Below are 24,610 nucleotides of genomic sequence, written 5' to 3'. Positions count from 1 at the left end.
ACCCCTGGTGGCGGTGGGTACCGGAGTAATAATGGGTGGTTAGTGCCAGCATCTGCTCCGGCTAACACTAAGCCCCGCCTTAGTAATGGACGCTGTCAATCAGCCAGTGGCCATTACTAAGGCGGTAGTAATAAAGTTCAAAAGAAAATACAAAGACATAGAAGAAATATTTATTTGAAATGAAAAAAAACACACAATCCTTATTAACCATTTTATTGAAAATAAAAAAAAAACATCATCAAAGTAGTCCTTGAATCCGAAGTAGTCCAGCAACCGAACCTGTAAAAAAACACAAACACGAAAAAAAAAACCTTAGTAACACAGGTGGTAGGCTTAGATACAGGGCCCATGTGTGATGCTGTCTGATAGACCATGTATCTAAGCTTAGATACAGGGCCCCAGCAGACAGTAATCTTATACTGTATAAGATTACTGTCTGCTGGGGCCCTGTATCAAAGCCTACTATATAGTAAGATTAGATAGAGGGCCCATCAGACAGGTTCACACATGGGCCATGTATCTAAGCCTACCATGTGGTAGGCATAGATACAGGGCCCGGCAGACGGGATCACACCTTTTGTAATCCTGTCTGCTGGGCTCTGTATCTAAGCCTACCACATGGTAGGCTGAGATACAGGGCCCCAGCAGACAATATCATTCATGTTCATGTATCTAAGCCCACCATGTGGTAGTATCACACATGGACCCTGTATCTAAGCCTACCACATGGCTGGCTTAGATATAGGACCCCAGCAGGCAATAATGTTACTTACCCTCCTCTTTGGCTCTGGGTGCAGCGGATGTCCTGACACCATCCAGGGTCGTGACATCATGTGCGGCGCACAGCGTTGTGACGTCATGACTCGAGAAGATGTCAGGAATTCCGCTGCGCTCGGGAAGGAGGGTAAGTGTAGTGTTATTACTATAGTAACAGGAGCCCCGTGTATTTTATGACACAGGCCCCAGTTACTATAGTACATTTTTATAGACGCAGTCTGGGGGAGACGCAACCTGGTCGCAATTGCGACCCTTGTAGCTACACCTCTGAATGGGGCAATCGCCCAGGGATCTGGGGGATCGGGCCAAAATCCGGGGCTTGGGCCCTGGAGGCCTTGTGCTAGTGACGCCCCTACATTGATGTCTGTTAATTTCACCGGCCAGCATGTAAAGCTACATTCCCCCTACAGTGTCCGTTAATTTTTTTGCTTTATTTAAATTTGCGTTGCAGACGTCTTGTCGTGGAAAAAGACATTGGCTATGAACTACATGAAGCGTTTCCTACCTATCATGTTCAATATTATTTGAATTTCAAAGTACTAAGTATACTTTTAGTAACGTTGACTGTCTGTTTTACAGGACAGTTGAATTTGCTTGTGTTTTTAATTAAAAGTGCAATACATTTAAAAACCAAAAACCAAAAAAAAATACACGTTCTTTAAGAAATTGATTTTCGAAAGGAAAGCTACGAGTATTCTTGTATGGCGTAAATGTCACTCTGTTCATGGCTGCGCTTTGCTTCAAGTCAGGACTTGTACTATTTCATCACGTTGCCATGGAGACGGGGCTAACTGTCATCTCAACTCAAGCCGCTGATGGTTTTATTTGTAGGTTTTCAGGATTATTAAAATTTAACAAAAATTATTGATTTTTCTTTTTATTAACGCTGCCTTGTGTTTACCCAAGAAGTCCTGGCAGTAGCAAGCTTTTTCCTGTCAAGTTATAGAAATATATATTTAAAGGGGTGCTGCCAAAAAAATAAATGGGTTTTCTTTTTTTTTTCTTTAAGGCACAGAGAAAAATATTTTTTCCTTTTTTACTTTCTATTTTTTTTTTTATCCGTTGTTTCGAATGTGATGTATTGTCCTCAGCAATTGAGCACTCTGAAAGAATTGTATTTTACAAATCATTTTCCATTTCCTTTGTTTACAGCAAGACAAAATGCCTCCCAAAATCACAGTTAGTCAGACTTTAGCTTAACATAAAAGATACCTGTCAGAACATGAAATGGCGCATCAGCATGCCAAATTGTTGAAGTTTTTCAGTGTATTTATGTGCTGTACAGCCTGGCAAAATGCTTCAGTGCACTAAGTTCTCAAAGTATATATTTTCGTCTGCGTAAAATAAACTATTACCTTTTTTTCCCTGTTATAAATAAGAATGGCAAAAACTTATTTACATCAACTTTACCTAATGGCCTGTATGAGTGCTTTTATGCAAAATAGCCGGGAGACTAGAATTAACTTTTCACATTGGCTGCGCATTAGTTCTCCGCATTTAAAACGCGTCAAGTGGGCAGTGTTATTACAATGACACACTGCAGAGAATTTGCCTTTCATTGCACAAAACTATTTTAGCATTTATATAAAAAACACGGATTACATTGTTGTTATTGCTTTCGTTTGTATTAATGCCTTTTTCTGGCATGATGTCCAAATTTTTTTTTACTTGAAATATAAAATGTGAGCATTCATTTAGTAAAAGTTGCTTCACATGTCTTGGAATTTCCTATGCTTTAATCCTCAATGGTTCTGGAACATAATCATTTTGCATCCATTTACGTTGGTAAAACAGTATTTGTGTTTTTCGTACCAGCTGTTGCGCCCATTTAATTCAGTTGTTTAAGTAAGTTAGTTAGTGTCACGAACACCACTCCCGGCACACGTGACTTGGATTCTTCTGTAAAGGGGTACTCCGCTTGTCCACTCTCACTCTTACACACGCCTAACGCAACAAGCTAACAATGAGTTAAGCGCACCCCAAAACCGGTTCACACATCCACACAAAACGCTGCCACCACTTGCCGTATTAGGCCGAAAAGAGCCCCCTCCTTGTAACGCACACGTTCACACAGGCACACACACTGAATCTAAATAGCATTCAACAGGTTATCCTTTTCCTCCTCGAGGTTGTGGGTAGGTTTAGAGCAGCAAGGAACAAACTTATTAATTATAAGGTTTAATATGCAAAATTACAGTGCGTTCCAAAAAGGTTACAAAAATGATGTAAATAAAATGACATACATATAAGCAAAACAGTTACAAAATAAAAGGGAATAAAGCAAAGAATAACAGACCTCTTACGTCTTTGATCGGATAGAGATCCCAGCTTGAAGGTGGACAGAACTGTAATGTGGTCTCATCTCCTGTTGTCTGACACTGTGTATTTCTTGGTATGCCATTTTATAAAGGGTCCAAACAAGACCCCTCACCCTTCCTCCTGGTCAGGTGGGAGGAGGATGGATAATTACATGCAAAACAGGGACACAATTCTAATCGGTCATAATTCCTTATATGAATCTCCTAGCGAGATACTATGTCCGACATGTTCCCAGGCATATATTTATCAACCTTGGCATACCAAACATGACTAAGAAATATTAATCATTTCAACCAACATTCAGTCCTGGGGTTTCTCATGGCAGGGAATGCCTGCACTTGAAACCCAAAGAGCGTCTGAGTTCCGGGATCATATACACCTAGCTTGGTTATATACACAAGATGAATTATGACCGGGAGGGCTTTGAAAGATTATATCTCTTTTGTCCCATACAGCCATTTCTGTAGACATGTGGGTACTGGAGTCTGGCTTCCAAAGCATTGACTTTATTAGCACTCGGGTGTGATGGGAGCTCCACAGAGAGAAATTTGGTCCTTATGTTGACATGCAAACTAATTTATGTCCCTGGAAAAGGACAGCCTGATTATCCCCCACAGTCAGGGAGATTTAAATGATGCCTGGGTTTTAAAACATAACTAATAACACCTCTCCCTTTTTTAAATGGCATGGGAGATTAATTCACAACGTGAAAATTAAGAATATTACATCTTCCAAAAACTGGTTTATTACAGTTAGGTTGAAAAAAGACTTCAACCACGAATCCTGTCAAGAGCTCAGAGATGAGCGGCAAGGGGTACTTATTTTTTACCGTGACTTGGTTCAACCACGGTAGTCAATGCACGGTCGGAGTGACCCATCCTTTTTCTCCTCTAAGAAGAATCTGGCTCCGGCTGGTGAAATAGACTTTCTGATGAACCCCTTGACCAGGTTCTCCTTGACATACTGGGACATGGCCTGGATTTTAGTCAAGGAAAGCAGGTAGACTCGTCCATGAGTGAGAGACGCTTCAGGAAGCAACTCTATAGGACAGTCATATGGTCGATGAGGAGAAAGTACCTCTGCCTCCTTCTTACTGAAGACATCCGTGTAACTGACATATTGTGGAGGTAATCCAGAAAGACTGAGGCAGTGGAGAATGAACAGGACGAACCTGAGGCAAGCAACGGTGCAGACATTGGGGTCCCCACTGGAGAACCTCTCCGGAATTCCAATCAAGGACTGGAGCGTGTTGGCGAAGCCAAGGTAATCCCAATAGGATGAAGTTGATAGCTTTGGACAAGACGTAGAAAGCAATCCGCTCGGAATGAAGGACTCCTTTCTGCAGCCTCAGAGGTTTGGTGATAGACAGAATTGGGTCAGGCAGAGGCTATCAACTATGTCCTGTTGGATGAAATTTGGGAGAGAATTTAGTGGTAGAGAGTGATTCACCTAGGTTAGCTTCTCCAATCAGACCTATGTGCTGGAGTTTGCTGGTTTTTGCGGGCATTGGCGCACAAAATTTCGCGTGTGGCCACAGTATAGACACAATCCAGTCGATTGTCTGCGTTGTTGTTCCTGGTCGGACAATCGGAGTCTGTCTGCATAGGCTCCTCCGAAGGTATAGTAGGACCTGGCTAGTGTCGCCCACTACTGCTGCCTCCTTTATATCAGGGTCACTAGGGTTATGCCGAGTTCCCCTACTTATTTCTTATTCTAACTTCAATCTAATTGCTTTGCTACTAAGTAAGTAAATAAAAGATAATATTTATTACAAACAGTAAGCTCTCATATATAAATACACCAAACAAAGTAAATAATCACAGAGATAACTTAACATGTATTGAATACACTAACACTACACGTGGCTCAGTATAAACAAGGTATCAATCCTAATCTATACCACCACCCACTTACCTAACATACATATATACGTTGCGTTCTAATACATACACGCTCCCTATTACTGTCCCACTTCCTCCTAAATATAACTGTCCCTGTACACTAAGGGTTAACTAGTGAGGAGGATAAAGGGTTACCGGGGATATTCAAGTAAAGGGTTAATGTGCAGTCAGGTGGGAAAGGGTTAATGAGATGTACCAGGGGATGTGCAGGTAGGTAAAGGGTTAACTTGGGGACCGAGGGATGTATAGGCAGGCGGGAAAAGAGTTAACTAGGGATATGGGAATGTGCAGGTGATGTGAGGGTTAACCAGGGGGTCAGGGGTTGTGCAGATAGGTAACTAGGGATGGATAAAGGGTTAACAATGGTCAATGCTCGTTGTATAGGGGAAAGTAAGGGTTAAATCGGGAAATGCTCATTGTGTAGGGGGAGAGAGGTGTTACTTAGCGCTTCTTTTCCAGGTGAGGAATACGTTGGTGGAGTTGGTACGTTGCCAGGAGCAGGAGAGGTGAGCCGGCGTTGGTGGAGTGGTGAGGGCAGGTCGCAGCTGAGCTCCTAGTCGGTGGAATGGTGAGGGAGGTAGGCTCCGCTGTTGAGCGTACCGACACAGGGCTATTTAAACCCTGTCTTGTAAATGGTGTCCCTACAGCCCTGGCTCATGAGACAAAATAAAAAAAAAAAAAAAAAAAAAAAATATATATAGTTCCTTCAGCTCACTTGCCGACAATCAGTGACTGTTCGGGGGACCATGACCTGTGAATCCCACTGGAAAAGTCCATACCCCGTTGAGCGTAAAGAGCGGGGAGCTTGCTTAGGCTCCACAACCCAGTCTAGGCAGCGCAAAACTGATTGAGGCTTAGAGAATCCACCTCTCTAGCGAGAACCGTAACAACGATATACGAGATGTAGTCTTACACGATTTTTATAGCGGGGCAATATTTCATTGGGATCACAGGTTTTTATCTCTCGCTCTCTTTATTCACCCTAAAATATTAATTGCTTTTGCATCTGCTGCTTGACATTGAGTACTGCTTTTTAGCTCACTATTTGGCTACATGAAAAACTCATCAACTCCGTTTTCATGGCCGTATTGCATCCGTGTGTCTCCAAATTTTTATCCATTTCCAGTCTGTCTGTCCGTTTTTTAAATGGCCATTTGTCATCCGTTTGCTATCTGTTTTTCATGGGCATTAAAAATAATGGATGGATTCCATTTGTCAGGTTTTTTTTTTTTGTACCAAGCCCCTCAAATCCGCAGTGCCCATGTAGATAGTGCTGCAGTGCCCACTGTAGATAGTGCCCATATAGATAGAACCAGTGCCCACATAGTGCCACAGTGCCCATATATTAAGTTCCCCAGTGTCCTTTAGATAGTGCCACACACAGTTTCCCTTGTAGATACTGCCCATATAATGCCACAGTGCCCATGTAGATCGCACCTTACCCCCCCCCCCCTGTAGATAGCGGCATTGGGGCTCCCTCTATAAGTGTAATTCCTAGCCAGAGTATCGGCCATGCTCTGGCCATGGATTCAATTTCAGGAGGAGTCCCTGTTGTCACTGTCCATTTATGGATAGTGATGCCAGGGGCTTCTCTAGGAGCAGAATCCCCGGCCAGAGAGTCCGCAACACTCTGGACGGGAATTCCGCTCTGGAGTAGTGTCCAACGTCACTGTCCATATTTGGACAGTGACGTCAAAGGCTTTTCCAAGACAGGAGACCCCGGCCAGAGAGCTTGTGATGATCTGGCTGGGGACTCCATAGGTGAAAGCCCTGACATTATTGTCCATATATGGACAGTGACTTCAAGTGCTTCCCCGGGCTCAGTGCTTAAAGTAGTGATGTGCCTGGGGAGTGCTCTTGTGTGGGCCAGGATCAGTTTTTAACGGTTCGTCACAAGGATTGAATGCTCAAAGACAGTCGTTAAAAACTGATTTATTGACTTCTATGGGCGCTGTGAAAACGGCCAAAAAAAAACATTTTCTAGTTTCAGACGGCTAGTAAAAAACTGTTGTGTGCAATACACCCATAGAACCCTACCGTTCTATAAACGGCCGTATGACGGCCGTTAAAACCCCCCCGAAAAACGGTCATCGCTCGGCCACTTTTCACTGTCGTGTGAATGTAGCCTTGACCAGAATACCCAAGTCTTTCACTTGTTCTATTATTCCCAGTTTTATTCCATTCAATATATTTGCAGTAATACGATTACTGTGGCCTAGGGGCATTACTTTACATTTCTCAACATTAGACTTTATTTGCCATGTTTTTGCCCATTCTGCTCACTTATTCAAGGTCTTTCTGTAATATTTTACAATTTAGTTGAGCTGTAAGTATCCTGCAAAGTTTCAGATCATCAGCAAAAACGGACACCTTACTCTCAATCCCATCCACAAGGTCATTAATAAAGATATTAAAAAGAATTGGGCTAAATCAAGATCCTTGTGGTTCCTCACTTGTGACTTTAGCCCATTATGAGTTTGTACTATTTACTGTTTACAACTTATTCTTTTTTGTTACCTAACCAATTCTTTACCCTTGTACATACATTTTTCCCTATTCTCAGACTCTGTAGCTTCAGTTGCTGTACCGTATAAAATGCTTATGCAAAATCTACAAATATCGCATCAACTGCATGCCCAGTATTAAGATTTGAACTTACCCGAAAACCGAGTATGTTTGTATCAGTTATTAGATTTACAGCTATAAACTTTTGCTGTTCATACGTATATTAGAATACCTTCAAACATTTTACATGCCACAGATGTCTGACTTGCCAGACGATAGTTACCCTGTTCCACATTTCTACACTTCTTAAATATTGGTACAACATCAGCCATCTTTTCAATCCTGTGGAACTGACCCTGTTACTAGAGTCTAAGGGCCCATTTACACGAACGTGAATAACGTCCGTGTGCTGCGCAGGGAAATCACGCACAGCACACGGACCCATTTATTTCAATGGAGCCGCTCACACATGCAGGAGTTTTCACGCAGCGAGAGTCCATTGCGTAAAACTCACTGCATGTCCTATATTGGTGCGTTTTTCACGCACCTATCGCCCATTGAAGTCAATGGGTGCTTGAAAATTACGCACCGCACCAGGATGCACATCCGTGTGCGGTGCGTGATTTGCACATCAATTCAATTGAAAATCAGAATAGTAAAAAAAAAAAGATGTGCTTTGCAAGTGCGTGAATAACACATGCCACTCGCAAAGGACTCTGATGAATAACGGACCAGATTCACGGACGTTTTTCACGTGCTTGAATCCGAGACGCTCGTGTGAATGTAGCCTTAGTGCATGAGATATAACAGTCTATAAGGTCTACTGAGCGTAATTGTCTTAACCACTTGAGGACCAGAACAATTCTTTTTTTTTTTTTTTTTTCTTTTTTCATTACAGCCGGCATATCTTTTTTTTATTTTTTGTTTGGCGTAACTGTAGGGGACTTTTATTTTTTGCAGCATCTTATGCAGGTGCTATTTGTTTGATACATACACATTAGTTTAATTTAGCTAATTTTTTATTTTGGCAAAAATGCAGAAGAAAAGCCATTCTGCTTATATATATTTTGTTTTTTACTGCATACACCGGTCATCATAAATGCTATACATTTTTTGTCCAGGTAGTTAGACGTGACTATACTTAATGTTTGTATATTACTTTATGTATTATCATTATTTTATTATTTATGACGTTTAGGTTTAAAAATGTGTGGTGCTTTTTTTTTTTTTTTTTTTTTTTTTTAAATCTCATAATTACGTTTTTTAATTTGGATTTTTTAACTATAATGGATTGGCATATATCTATATACCAGAAAATTAGCCTGTGTACTGAGGGTATGTTCACACAGAGCGTTTTAGGCCGTAAACGGCGTTCTGTTCCGACGGGTCATTCTTTACGGCCGCGAAAAAGAAGTGCATGTCACTTCAGGCGTTTTTGAGCCGTTTTTCATTGACTATAAAAAAACAGCTCCAAAAACGCTGCGAAAAACGAGAGTTTGAAAACCGCTCCGTATTTTCAGACGTCTTTTATTTTGTGTGCACATACCCTAATAGTACACGGGTTAAACGATGGAGATAAGAGGTTCCTCTGATCTCTGCCGTTATGGCGGGGCTACGTCTGTGTAGTACAGCTGTTGCTCTGCTCCTGTTTATAGTAGCAGTGCCTGCATGATCAGCATGAAGAGTTTGCTAGTTATGATGCGGCAACTACCTGCCGCCGATGCCGAGAATGCTCTTTATTCATCATCAATTGGTTAATACACGTGGATGAATACCGTCTGGACCAGGGCCTTTATTAATATTTAATTTTCTAAGATGCAGCTGTATTTCTTCTTGTAAGTAATATTGGGTTAAGACCCTTGAATACTGTCCCTCTGGATAATATCTGGCAGCTCATTAGTGAATGGAGATGAAAAGAACGTGTTTAATACCTCGGCCTTCTCTTAGTCCTCTACAATTATATTCCAATGGTCATCTTTTGAAGGGCCAATTATTATATCCTTTTTTTTAGTTCTTTTATTGAACATTTTAAAAGTGAGAGAAAACAGTGCATAATACATACAAAACTAAGAAGCAATTCTGGTTCATAAAGTACAGTAACTGTCTAAATCGCATCTCAAATGTGAAATACAAACCATCAATGTAATGTGTCGACTACTTTCTTCGTAACAATACAAGAGAGAAGAAAAGAGGACTTGGAGGGTTCCTCCTAGGTGAAGTTGAGGTGAAAAGAGGGCGAGGAGGGGAAACATGGGGGGGGGGAGATGATGACACCTCTCGATCATCTTTACGAAGGGGTAAGAGATCTGACTTTAGATTAGTTTTGAATAGAGAGACCATATTATCCGGTTGTTGTTTTTTTTTTTTTTTTCTTTTTTATGCCATTTTATATATTTATAAAAATGTTAGGGTTTTGTTTTAATGTCATGAGGGAATTGTTTTTCTGTGGATAACTTTGCTAATGTGATTTTTTTTTTTTTACATTTCCTATTGAGATCTTTGTAAGTCTTGAATGCTTTTTCTGAACCCATTAGCCTTTAATGTATCAATTGCTCTTTGTAAAAAAAAAAAACCTGTCAGTTTTTCATGGCCATTTTGTATCAGTGTGTATCCAAATTTTCATCCATTTCCAGTCCGTGTGTCTGTGTTTTTCGTGGCTGTTAAAAAATAAATAAAAACAAAACAAAAACAAGAATGGATTTAATTTGTCAGGGTTTTTTTTTGTCCGAGCCCCCTAAAACCCCCACAGTGCCTATGTAGATAGTGCCTCTACCATGCTGTAGATAGTGCCATAGTGCATACTGTAGATAGTGCCCACATAGAGCCACAGCGCCCAATGTAGATAGTGCCACAGTGCCCACATATAAAGTGCCAGTGCCGCAGTGTCCACTATAGATAGCGCCACAGTGCCCACATAGTACCACAGTGCCCACATATATGGCTAAATAGGTAAAGTATACCTATTTAACCATACTGGTTTCCTTTTATTTCCAGACTTTTGGTACCAGAGGGTATATACTTCACACGCTTTATGCAATATATTTTTTAAAACACCCCATTCAGTTTTCATATCCCTATTAACCAGTACATGATCACAGTTTACAAGACTTAGGGGGGGAATTTATTGAGGCTGGTGTAAAACAGTTAATACATTACCCCCTAAGTTAGTTTGAAATTTACCATATTATCGTCATTGTTACCCAAGTGCTCTCGGACCTCCACGTCTGATATTCTATATGGTCTATTAGACCAGACCAAATCTGGTAGAGCATCTCCTAGTTGAATCATCCATCAAGTAACCTTGGAGGTCCCGGACTTGAGCTTCCCTCTTAGTTCACTAAAACTATTTTTAAGGGACTTCCATCTCCCACCGACTTTGTAATCGAAACCGATGGCTATCATGGCCGCCAGGTCTTATCCAGCCCCACCCAGAAGTCTGTCTATATGATCCACAATATGCTGAACCCTAGCACCCGGCAGACAACACACTGTCATTCGAGGTCTCGGTGACAGACAACCCTATCTATCCACCTAATAATAGAATCCCCTTTGCTGCACTCCTACTCCCATCCTTCCTACAGCAGTCATTCTCCTGGTTGCTAAGAGCAGAGCCCTGCTGTAGTGATGCTACCCTGGATTTACATCCCTAATATTACCATACAGGCATATCTACTTTGGTGTGCCAACTCCGGACTAGCCTCCCTGGCACTTATCCCCCTATCCCATTTTTTAACTGTGACTCGGCTTCTGATTTCTGGATCCTGAGCTTGCCCCCTCTCCTCTCTGGCCCCAACCATTGCCTGCTCAGTGAGCTCTAAACTACGCGCTATTTTCACAATGCTCTTGAGTTTTGCAAGCTGCGTATTTAGAGCCAATACCTGGGTTTCTAAATAAATAACACGCTGGCATCTAGTGCAGAGATATTCATCTTCAAATGGTTGTTCATGGCATGCCTACAATGCACAAGACACATGATCAAGGCTTCGTTCACATCTGTGTCAGGCCTCCGTTCTGATGTTCCGTCTTCGCTTTCCAGTGGAGCCCTGACTGCAACAAACGGAAACCATGATTTCAATGGTGACGGATCCGGTGCAAATGGTTTCTGCTTGTCTCCGTTGTGCAAGGGTTCCGTTGTTTTCATGGAGTCCATACCGTAGTCCGCTACGGCATTCATCCAGTCAAAACGACGGAACCCACGCACAACTGAGACAAACGTAAAACATTGGCACCGGATTAGTCACCATTGAATTCAATGGTTCTGCAAACGGAAACCTATGGGTTCCATTTGTTTCAGTCAGGGTTCCATTCGTGGGTTACCCTGACGAAAAGCTCCGACTGAACCCCTGAACCTCTTTAAAGAAAGCATTTTAAAGGGATATTTCTATTTTCGCAAATAAATGTTCTAATGAAAAGATATGCAAATTTCCAATAACTTTCTGCATCAAGTCCGCAAGGTATTTTTAAGATTAGTCCTGTTAATATGATGAACACAAAAGTACACAGCTTGTTGTAAGGCACAGCTCTGATAACTGTACTGTACTTCTAACGGTGAATCTTTTGTGTGCATCACATGACCAAGACAGATTTTTATCCACTGGATGCAAACATAGAAGGTTTCTATTGAATAACTGCAAGCTGAGATCTTGAAAACTGTTTAACTTTTCATTATATAGCTTTATTTGTCCTAACCTGATGTATTTGGCTATAATTGTTCTTCAATATACAAACCATAAACTCTAATTTGCGAACAGCATGAAGTATATATCCATCATAAATTGTCTCCGTTGTATAGAAAGATCATATTTTTGTATTTTGTCTCTTATTTTACATCTAGGAGGATGATACTGAAGAAGAGCCAAAGCTGAAATATGAAAGGCTGTCCAACGGAGTGACTGAAATCTTACAAGAAGATGCAGCAAGCTGTATGACCGTCCATGAGAAGGTATATTTAAATTTTACATTTTTATTGAATTTTCAAAGTCACAGAAAAAAAGTACCCAGCCGAGATGAACATAAAAAGGTATGAAGATAAAGCATGTATAAAGTAGCAGTAAGGTCTATACAAGAACCTTGAAGCATATACATCACTTATTATTATATTATAATAATACAGGACCAAAGACAATATTGAAAGCATACAATAAGTCATATAAAGAATAGTAAAATAAACAGTGTCCACGTATAGCAGAGTAATACCATAAAGACTGCATATATTAAAAAAAAAAAACAGTAAGAATATGTGTAGGACGATGCCAACCCGCATACTCATATGAGATCACATGCCCACTTAAATAGGAAATAAAAAACAAAAAATAATGACATTTCAATCCCAAAGGGTTACAACATTGCCACTAATACAATATAAGAAAATAAAATATGATCACAAATTACAAACGTGTCCTAGCAAAAGTGGCATGAGTCTGGTAACCTAAATTAAGAGCTTAAATAGCTGCATATTCTAACAGAAAAGTCAAACTATAGGTGGTAGAAGAGGTGTAAGTTTAGCCCCCTGTGGAGAAGTGGAGAGATAATTGGCCCATGGATCCCATAATGAGAATGTTAGGAAGCCTATTGGATCTCAAAGCAAACATGCGTTCCATAGTAAAGGAGGTGTTTACTTGATTAATTAGTTCAGTTATAGAAAAGTGAGTGTGTATTTTCCAAGATTTGGCTAAGAGCAATCGAGCCGCTATAATAATATGACTAGACACCATTTGAGAGTGATATGGGATATTGTGCATATTAAGAAAATATAAGGCCGGATCCGGCATAACAGTGCAAGACTAAATGTGGGAGATGATATCAAATACATGAATCCAAGGGAGTAGATCTCCGGACATTGCCACCACATATGGAAATATGGAACTTTGCAGCCACATCCCTTCCGGCACAACTCAGAATAAGAAGTATCGGATTTTGCAAGATGTGAAGGCGTCAAATACCAATGTAATAGCAATTTTTGAGAAGCTTCCCAATGTTTAACCCCCCTGGATATTTTTTGGGTCCAAGAAAAGGCTATCTGCCAATCGGTTAAAGAAAAGGAGGATTGAAAATTATTTTCCCACTTATCGCAATAAGGAGGTCTGCTGGAAAGGAGATGCTTGCACAAATCGCCATAGAATCCTGATATACCCTTTTTCTTACATGTGGGATCAAAATATACCTGAAGAGAGCTACAGAGGGATATGTTAATGTATTGACGTCCAAGGAAGTAAATAAATGGCGAATACATAAATACTTATAGAAATCTCTATTAGGGATAGAATAAGCTTTTATTAAATCTGAAAAGGCCAATAATTTATGGTCACTAAATAACATGTGGATGTGAGAAATTCCTGAGACCTCTGGTAATGTTGTAAGCAAATATCGAGTGAGAGCTAGTGAAGGAAGTTGGGAGGAGTATGTTTTCCAAACCTTCAGGGAAGCTGAGATAGTCGGGGACACAGAGGCATACGTTTTTGGAGAATAGTTCGGACCAACCCCTAACAATGAAATAAGTGGACGGTCTACTAGTGCCTGTTCAATATGTATCCACCTCTTAGAGAGAGATGGGACACACCAAGACTTTAATTGGTCTAGTGTAACCGCCCAGTAGTATTTTTGGAAGTCTGGCCACCTTCTCTCCAGTGTCTAAATAATGTATGCATCCACACTCTAGGTTTTTTGCGCACCCATATAAAGTTGTTGAGGATTCTCAGTAGATTTCTCAAAAAAGGACTGGGGAGAGGGATTATTACTGCACTGAACGTATAAAGAATAATGGGCAAGATCATCATTTTAATGATTGCTACCCTCCCCGCCCAAGAAGTACAAACATTAGAGTATGTAGTTAACAATTGAGGAATACTATGTAAAAGAGGAGTACAATTCTGTTTAAAGAGATTACTAGAATTCGTGAGATTAATGCCCAAATAAGAGATCTTAAGTGTATTCCATTGGAAAGGGAAGGAACTTCAAACTTCATTCCGAACCCCTATAGGAAGTCCCACATCTAATAAGTGTGATTTACCAGCATTGATTTTATAGTAAGACACCTTTCCAAACGAGTCTAATGTATTTTGCACTTCCTTAAGGGAAGATAATGGGTTTGAAAGAGAGTATCACGTCGTCTGCGTATAAACCTATCTTATGCCGGACTTGACCCACTTGTATACCTGTAATGGAAGGGTTCTGTCTAATAGACATAGCTATCACCATCGCAAAAATCAGGGGTGACAACGGGCACCCCTGACGAGTGCTATTAGAGATAGGAAACGAGGTAGATAAAAACCCAGAGGCCAAAACTCTAGCAGAGGGGCTGGAGTACAGTGCCATAATTGCAGATTTTATCCATCCACAGAATCCAAATTTGTAAAGGACTGCCTCCAATTATCCCCAGTGGACCCGGTCGAATACCTTCTCTGCATACGAAGCACGGAAGGCACTCGACGGGTCCTGGCCCAATGAATCAAATTTGAAAGTCTTCTAGTACCATCCGGCGCTTGCCTCCCAGCAATAAATCCCACCTGGTCCTCATGTATTCGTTTAGGGAGTAAGTTGACCAACCTACCAGATAATACTTTAGCATAAATTTTAATGTCTTTGTTTGATAGAGATTGGTCGAAAGTTAGCAGGAGAATCAGGATTTTTCCCTGGCTTCGGAAGGGTAACTACCGTCGCAGATAACATTTCCTTTGGGAATGAACCCACAACCGCGGCTCCATTAAACACATCAGCCAGTTTAGGAGCTAGGATATTAGCGTATCTTTTATAATACAGGTTAGTAAACCCGTCTGGGCCTGGGGCTTTTCCTTGTTTTAACCCTTTAATAGCCTGTGATATTACCAGTACAGTAAAAGGTGATTGTAAATTAGAGCTATCTTCTTCTGATAGGGAAGGGAGATTCAGGCTGCATAGAAAGTTATTTATGTCCGATGTTGATGGCTGGTGAGTTTCTTTATCCTCTCTAAGATTATATAAATTGTGATAGAAATTCCGAAACTGTTCACTGATTTCTTGGGGATGAGTAAACTTATTTCCCTGTTTGTCTATGAGAAATGCTGTTCTTTGCTTAGCGCTCTGTTTTTTAATAATTTTGGCTAAAAGTGCCCCTGGTCTATTATGAAGGTAAAAACCAAATTGCAGTTTTTTTTAAATAAATCCATATGGCGAGACATGAGAACTGTTTAAAGCTGGTCCCTAAGGATTTTGTGCGACGTGTCTGGAGTCACGTTAGTTTTATTGAGGGATTGCAGAGTATGCCTTTGGGCGAGAATATCGTTGGTGGTTTTCGCCCTATGTTTTTTCAGTCTGGAGGTGGCCTGAATCCCCATCCCCCGCATATATGCCTTGTGAGCATTCCACAAAGAAAAGCAATTATCAGAAGAGGGGGAATTAATGTCAAAATATGTTTGAAGGTGGGTATCCATCAGATCTTTAGTAAGAGGATGATCTAGAACCAGATCATTTAATCTCCAAGAGGAGAAGGGGGCGAAGGTAGGTGAGCCAAAACAACCATTGAGATAGGGGCATGATCAGACCACGATAGGTCTCCAATAGAAGATGTAGAGATACATCGGAGGCTGATCCTGCTTACTAAAATCATATCTATCCGAGAGTATACCCTATACAGTGCAGAAAAATACGTAAAGTCACGTTCATTCTCATGATGCCAGCGCCAAACATCATATAACTCTTCCAAATGTACCGTGTGATGTAAATTGGAGCAGGGTCTATAGACATTGGAGGAGTCAATGGCTGGATGCATAACTTCATTAAAATCTCCCCCTATGATTAATAGACCTTTCGCCACCATATTAACCTTACAAATTATTTTGTGAAAAGCCTTAAAGAGGCTCTGTCATCACATTATAAGTGCTCTATCTCCTACATAAGGAGATGGGCGCTATAATGTAGGTGACAGCAGTGCTTTTTATTTAGAAAAACTGTCTATTTTTACCACGTTATTAGCTTTATGCTAATTACTTTCTTAATGCCCAACTGGGCGTGTTTTTACTTTAGACCAAGTGAGCGTTGTACAGAGGAGTGTATGACGCTGACCAATCTGCGTCATACACTTCTTTCCATTCATTTACTCTGCGCACAGTGACACTGCGTTGTTCACTATGTGCTGTCTTATACTGACACATTAACGTTACTGAAGTGTTTAGACCGTGAATAGACATTCCTTCCAGCCAGGACAGGATGTCTATTCACAATCTCGACACTTTGTTAATGTTTCTGTGGTACTTACAGTAGAGCAAGCGTAATCTCGCGAGATCACGCTGTAAATGACAGGTTACAGCGAGATTACGTTTTGCTTTGCTGTAAATCCCACAGAAACGTTACCGAAGTGTCGGGAATGTGAATAGACATCCCGTCCTGGCTGGAAGGAATGTCTATTTACTGTCTAAACACTTCAGTAACGTTAATATGTCAGTATAAGACAGCAGATAGCGAACAACGCAGTGTCACTATGCGCTGACTAAATGAATGGAGAGAAGTGAATGACGCTGATTGGTCAGCGTCATACACTCCTCTGTACAATGCCCACTTGGTCTAAAGTAGAAACACGCCCAGTTGGGCATTAAGAAAGTAATTAGCATAAAGCTAAAATCGCTAATAAAGTGGTAAAAATCGTTTTTCAAAATAAAAAGCACTGATGTCACCTACATTACAGCGCCGATCACATTATGTAGGAGATAGGGCACTTATAATGTGGTGACAGAGCCTCTTTAAGTTGGTGAGAGTTAGGAAGATATATGTTAACTAACGTAAAAGTAATATTATTAATATCACAAACAAGTATCAGGAATCTACCTTGAGGATCCGAAAGGACTTCATGTTTATGAAAGACAACCGAGTCTTTAATTGCAATTAAGATTTGCTGAGGTTAGATGCCTGGAATATGTGAGGGAATTTAAAATGTGTACATTTCGGGGGATTAAGGGAGGAGAAACGAGTCTCCTGGGCGACGAAAACGTCACTACGAAGGGCTAGAGCCTCTTTCCACATCTGCTGACGTTTAAAAGGGCTATTTAGCCCCTTTACATTTAAAGAGGATAATGTAAAAGTCATGATGAAACATAAAAAAATGTAGTACAACTAGCTTGGCATTGATCACTAAGCCATAATATGCATGCATTATCTTGTAAAACTTGAAGTGGACAAAACAAATTGACCAAATACATAAACAAGAAAACAGAAATGTAGGAAACATGGCGCTTGCGCCGTACTGACCTCCATGGGGAGGGAGAAACAATGTTAGAAACAAGTAGCATGATTACACGACCAAACAACCGGCGTGAAGATCAGGTGATGGATTGTCCCTGTACCAATTCCAATTCCGAATGAAGACGTCTAGGTGACTTACTGGCGGGCACAGATTCTGTATTTTTGATAGGAATGTTCCACTGACGAAGCAGAGTAACCCCATCAGATGTAGTAGAAATCGCATGAATAGAACCATTCCTGGAAACTAATATCTTGACTGGGAAACCCCACTTATATTTTAGATTTTGCTCTCTGAGTGCCAAAGTGATCGGTTGAAATTGCTTTAGCAGCATCATAGTAGAAGCAGATAGATCCGGATAGTTTAAAATATGTGCATAGGGGTGTGGTAGTTTCCCCAATTTTCTGGATTCCTGAAGGATACGGTCCTTGACTTGGTAAAAGTGAACCCTCAATAAAACATCCCTGGGAGCATTATCGGGTGCAGAAGGGGATTTAGGAATCCTGTGTGTTCTATCCAAAGTCAAATCCAAGGGAGTGAACATTGGAATTAAAGATTTAAACATAACTTGCAGAAAGTTAGGTAATTCAGAGGGAGATATGTCTTCAGGAATACCTCGTATTTTAAGATTATTTCTCCTTGATCTGTCCTTGATCCATTAGCTTGGCTTTTAGCCTCTTCTTTAAGCTCAGCTTGAGCATCAATAAGATCATTGTGTGCTTTGGCATGATCACCCAGACTGTGCTCTATATGATTTGCGTGGAATCCCAAGTTGTCTACAGATGTGTGGAGTTGCAATAGCAGTCTATCCAGTACCCCAGAGATGGAATTTTGCAGGGTATGCATCATTCCTTTCATGATAGCCGGGGTCAGAGGTGCGTCATCGTGTACATTCCAGATAAATCGGAGGTCGTGAGTTGAACCTGATGGGGTGTCACCATTTGTGAGAAAAGTGATTTTTTTAAAAGCTGAGCCCTTACTGTTAGGTGAGGATGAGGCAGATCGGGTCGCTCCCCGTTTTCCGGGGCCAGACACCTCTTCCATCCTGCCCTGTGAGTCACCATCCCCGTCCACAGACTGACCTGATACAGCCGACGGTTGCGTCTGAAGCTGCCGAGCGTACGTCTCAGGCAGTGAGCCAGCGCCATCTTGGGAGCGACCCGTCACGGGAAAATAATCAGGGAGCTTTTTTGGCTCCGTTTTCAACTGGCGTCTTCTGGTCATGGTCCACATCTATAGCGGGCAGTTCAGGGAGCCTACAGAGAAGAGTGGACCTCAGTAGAAGGACAAATGTCGCTGTGTGCCGCAGTATCGCTACTTCTGAAGCAGGAGAGAGTTCACTACACCGCCATCCCAGTTAGCGCCAAGCATTGCCCCCATGAGAAGGTATATTTAAATAAATTAATGCATTGTAAAATTTACATTTTAGCTTCTATAGTTTTTTGTTTTTTTTGCTTACAGTTTGTACCCAAATACAGTTCACAGTACTACCATTTAGTGCTCGATTTAATACTGATTTTCATGCCCCAATTCAAGTATTTTCCCGAAATAAAAATCCATCACCTGTCTATTAACACCGTCCACTAGTATGGGGTTTGGAGTCCCAACATTACCGCAGTGAAGAGGCGTTTAAATGAAAGGGTGATTCAGTTACCTGTGTGTTCCCTGTGTTCCATACAGTCTCTGGGAGTTAAGGAAACAGCCAAGTACACCACAGTTGTGCGAGTGAGGAGGAACAGGGGCCTTGAAACCTCCGTAGTAGTGGTCAGCGGGGCCCCCAGCGATCCAACAATTATCATCTATCTTGTGGATTCGGGATAAATGTTTGAAAACCCCTTTTTAATACCGCTATTCAATGCTTTATTTACTATTACCGCTGTTCAGTGCTCAACTAATCCCGGCAATAATTGTCCAATACATCCCATGACACTGCAGATTTTTGTTGCCTTAAATTGACTATCCAGTCTGACCATTACTTTTACCCTGACCTCCTTTTTTTTCCTATGTCGCTGTGACTTTGACTACCGCTTCCCCCTGTGGCAATATGGGTGAAGTGGAAATATATGTGCTGGCGCTATCAATAATAATCAGCACAGTCAAAGTCAATGGAGTGGACAGGCACAGCACCTCTGAGCTTGCTTTCCCACTCAATTCTGATGCAGCTGCCTGGAAAAGGAGCTGCAGAGAAAAGTTGAGTACAATTTTTTGTTTGTTTGTTTGTTTTTAACCCCTTCACGATCGCCCGCTGTCTTTTGACGGCAGTTCAGGTCCCCAGTCTACAGCGACATCTTTTGGTGTTGCTGTACAAAAGGGATATGAGCGCTCCTGGGAGCACTCATTCTCTAAGCAGGAGCTGCAACTAACCGCTCCTGAAAAATGTAGCCCCCAGCTGTTTAACCATTTGATCGCCGTAACGTAACCAAAGTGGGCTCCCCTCTTCAATCGAGTCACCGGGAACCCGGTGACACGATCAGAGACTGGGGGAACTATATTCACAAAACTGAATTATAGAACTTACACAGTAAAATTTGTATACCCCCCCCAAATAGCACAGAAAAAATATACAATTTCTCCATTGCTCTCCAAGCCCTCATACAGCCACATCAATGAAAGAATAAAAAAAAAATATGGTTGCTGAAAGGCAGACCAGACATTAAGGGGTTAAACACTATTTTTAGTTTACCCTTCAGCAGGGCCCAAGGTGTGTTGACTGGACGGTTCCTGTAAGCACCCAAAATAGTTTTACTTTGCTTTGATCTATACTAGTACGAACTTCTATTTGTGGTGGAACAATCCAACTTCACAAGCCTTCTGAGCAAGTCATGAACATTTGATGAATTTTATTTAGGAAAGACAAGAAGGAGGAATGTTACAGCTCCTCTCTACTTACTGTTATATTTTATTGGGTAGAGCGTAAGGGAGATAAAATGCCTTTCACAGAATTAGAAAGGGATCCTAAGTCTCCACACTCCAAAAATGAATAGCGGAAAACTTTCAAGCTCTTCTGCCTGCTTCCCCCATTCTTTGTCCCTTTGCTATTTCTATGTTGAAATTAATTTTTATTTTTTTTTGCGCTGTCTTGCTTCTAGTTTTTTGATTTTCTTGTGTGATATCGGCTGTCTTCCAGGACACTTAGTCACATTGAAATCAACAGTTTGGTTTCCTTGACTGATAGGAGGACTTTGCTTTCAAAGCAGCCCATTTGTTTGTTTCTCTTGGAATAAAAGGATGTTCATATCTTAAAAATATGTCCTGCGTCTTAAAAATTCTTTCTGTGCTTTGACATGGAAGGCTTGGTATATGAAACAGTCTGTTAATGTCATTGAGGTTGTCTGTGGAAAAAGATGGTTCCTTGTGTTTAATGTGAGTTTTTTTTTTGTTTGTTACGTTTAATGCACTTTGTGAAAGTTTTTACTCCTCTAAGTTTAAGAAGGTCTTGTAGCCTGAGGTCAGAAAAGTAGTTTTATTGATTTGAGATTTTATTTTTTTCATATCTTCTTTTAGTGTAAAAAATAAAATCTAGTTCAGAAATGAAGTCAGTTGCTGTAGTTGTGTAGGATGAGTAGTTACACTAAACTGCAGAAACTCTGGTATTTCACAAATGGACAGGATGTGGCCTTTTACTTTCTTTGTACGCTAGCTAATTCTGCTAATGTTAATGTTGGCATCTCATACCTCCTAACCGGCCCTTTTTTGCTGAGATTGTATTACAAACTGGTCACCAAGTGAGTGTGCGTTTACAGAAATGTAGGCTTTCTCTGGATATTTTGTGGGTATTTCCATGTAGTCCAGGGGTGGAGCTTAAAAGTGCCCCACGAATTGGGATGAAAATGTTGGACGGTATGGTATCTGTATATTCGTAATACCTAAATATTAAAAAAGACCTCCAGCGGAAACGCAACTTTCCATCAGTGCTTCTCCTATATGATAAACAGAGAAGCAAAAAGCACGGCGCCACATGGTGCAGGTCAATAAGATTAGAAAAGAGTGATAAACGTGTTCTATTATGCTCACCACGTTAGTGTTTGATAAAAGCAATAGGTAAATCCACTGGTGCTGCTGCCAGGATCCAAACCGGTAAACCGGGTGGTTACCGCTAGTTAGAACATATGGAAATAGTGGAAAAAGGGAGGATCCTATGGGGCGCTGCTGCGTGGCTGTTATGGATAATCAATGATAATAGATGAGATATATAAATAGATATTTATTGAAACGTTAAAGGCTACGCGTTTCAACGCTGTACTAGCGTCTTCCTCAGGCCGTTAAAAACACATACAAAGAGGTTGCTTATATACCAACAAAAATCAAGCAAACCGGAAGGAAATAAAGGTCAAACAGGGGAAAGGTCAAAAGGTAACTATGACGTCATAACTAACACATGTATCAAGGGACTATCTTAAAATGAGTTGTTTACGAACAAATTGATATCTGTACATAGGGGAAGAAAAACGGGAACATGACCAGTATTAGTTTCTTAAAAATCCATAAATTAACACGCATGCAATTATAATCAGAATAATGCGTCCTTAAAACGCAATTTTGAAGAGTTAAAAGGAAACGTTAGTAAATCATTAAAAACATGCAAACTGAGAAATAAAATCTAAGACAGTAATTGGTAATAAAAAAATAAATAACTTTTAAATTGTCAAAACATTAGTACAGTACATGTCTGTATTTTTGTCCCTAATACTAAAATAACCTATCAGATGAAAATTTTTTCTTTGTTTAAATATTATTAGAAGTAAGGGGAATACATTTTTTTTTTTTAAAATACTGGATAATAAACCACTCAAATACATAAAACGGGTGAGAGGACACGCAAGGTGTCACTAGTAGCTAGATTAACCTAATATGCGTTTTTACGGTAAGGAAAGTAACAGTAGCCGAAGGTATGGGCATCTGTTACTACTTGGGAAAGGAAAATAGGGAACTATTAATAGATATGGGTAAGGAAAATAAAATCCATTTTTTTGATACCGATGACATAGACATTTTTCCGTGTTGTCCAAATAATCTATTAACTGAGGCTGTTAAGTTTTATGTTTGTTTCCCTTAACATTAAAATATATATTTTTATTTTATATCTATTAATAGTTCCCTATTGGACTTCTTTAAATTTCTAGTATACTCCCCTCCCTGCAGTCTGGACTACTGTCTGCTTCTGATTAGATACCATCTTAAATTTTTACTTTCACTCTGCTTTCTCTTCCTTTGTGCTTTGCTATCAATTCCATGATGCTTTACCACAGCGTCCGATAAGCAGCTAAAGCCGGGACCATCTGTCCCTGCTGGGAGGACACTGGGATTTTTCCTTCCCACAGTATTCTTCTAAATAAAATAAAAGATTATAAGTCTATAGCCAGGGATGCTGAACTGTGATCTTCTTCATTATAACTGTGTGACTCGCTGAATAAGGTGATTAAGATTATAAAAGAATTTGGGCGGTACTCCGCTGTAAGGATGAATTTGGGGGAAATCTGCTTTTCTTCCTTTGGATGCTACTTCAGAAACATTAGCAGATCTCCCCATGCCTTGCTCTACATCATTTAAATATCTGGGTATAGAGATATCGTGGCAAGTGGAGGAGTTTGAGATATTAAACTTGATCCCTCTGTTAAAAAGAATGAAAAATAAGGCCAAGATATGGAGTAAATTGCCCATTTCAATGGCGGCTAGAATCTCATTGATAAAGATGATCTGGCTTCCACAAATACTTTATTTGCAGAATTCACCTGTTTGGATTTCTGATAGTGTTTTAACGTTCGATAGAATAATAAGATAATTTGTATGGAAGGGGAAGCAGCCAAGGGCAAAATTACAGTTGTTATGATTGCCGAATAATCAAGAGGAACTGGGATTACCAGACTTTAGATTATATTATTTTATGTCTCAACTGCAACAATTGTGGGGAAGTAATATAGAATTGTTAAAGAGTTCACTGAAGAAGGATCACGTGTTATTTCACAAATCGTACGATATTTTTTTCAATTCTTGAAGCAAGGGTATTTACTAAAAATGTTGATACTAAATTGGTCACGGGGTAATGTTACAGAAAATATGGGAGAAGGTAAAAGATATGAGTACTATTAGAGGGTATTTTGGTTTTACACCAATATGGAGTAATAATTGGAGTGCATTAAACATTTTAGAGAATAAGGAGTTTTGGTTGAAACACAGAATATATTATATTTCACAAGTATTGAGTAGTAATAGAATGAAAACCTTTGCGGAGATGCAGCAAGATTTTCACATTGAATCTAGATTTATTTTTTATTATATGCAGTTGAATAACATTATTAGTGTGTAGTTGGGATTGGAAGAATTTAGGAGAGTGTTTTCCCCCTTTTTTAATTCTGTTACTTTGGCAGAAATTAGAAAGGGATTTATATCGAAAACATATGGCATGTTAAATACTGTTCGAGCTGATGAGTATCTGGAGCCCAGTTATTATAAGTGGGAAAAGGATTTGGGTGATTTTGGAGGAAGAGCAATGGGGGAGAGCCTTGCGTTTGGCCCCTATGGTATTAAGAAATCCGACACACAGAATTTCTCAATGGTATACAATACATATGTTGTACTATACCCCAAAGATTATGACCAGATTTTCCAAGGGGGAACCTTATAAATGTCTGATGTATCTTAGAATTAGAGCAGATATGATACATATGTTCTGGCGACGTCCAAGATTAATAAGATATTGGGAATAAATGGGTCAGGTTTTGGGAGCAGTTTTTGGGATCCCGTTTTCGCAAAATATTGAAAACCGTATGTTGGGTACTGATTTGGAACTGGAGGGTGATTTACAACTGAAATAAGTTTGCTTGAAAGCTTTTTATTTTCTGGCTCGTAGAGTAATTGCCTCAAATTGGAAATCATCTAAGATCCCATCAGTGGATGC

The 24,610-nt window shown here is 40.3% G+C and overlaps 1 protein-coding gene across 3 annotated transcripts in view; it reads left to right on the top strand.

Moving 5' to 3' along the window:
- VPS41 (VPS41 subunit of HOPS complex) overlaps positions 1–24,610 on the top strand; it is a 299,363-nt gene that overhangs the window by 29,005 nt on the left and 245,748 nt on the right. For 2 of the 3 annotated variants that reach the window (XM_075826930.1, XM_075826929.1), the window contains exon 3: positions 12,337–12,444. In XM_075826930.1, the coding sequence (XP_075683045.1) occupies positions 12,337–12,444 (108 nt within the window). Of the gene's footprint in view, positions 1–12,336; positions 12,445–15,170; positions 15,261–24,610 lie in introns of those variants that run through there. The other variant, XM_075826932.1, reaches the window with a different exon arrangement.

The sequence above is a fragment of the Rhinoderma darwinii genome, chromosome 5, assembly GCF_050947455.1.
Source record: "Rhinoderma darwinii isolate aRhiDar2 chromosome 5, aRhiDar2.hap1, whole genome shotgun sequence".
Classification (NCBI taxonomy): Eukaryota; Metazoa; Chordata; class Amphibia; order Anura; family Rhinodermatidae; genus Rhinoderma; species Rhinoderma darwinii.
This window is presented reverse-complemented; position numbering and strand designations above follow the sequence as displayed.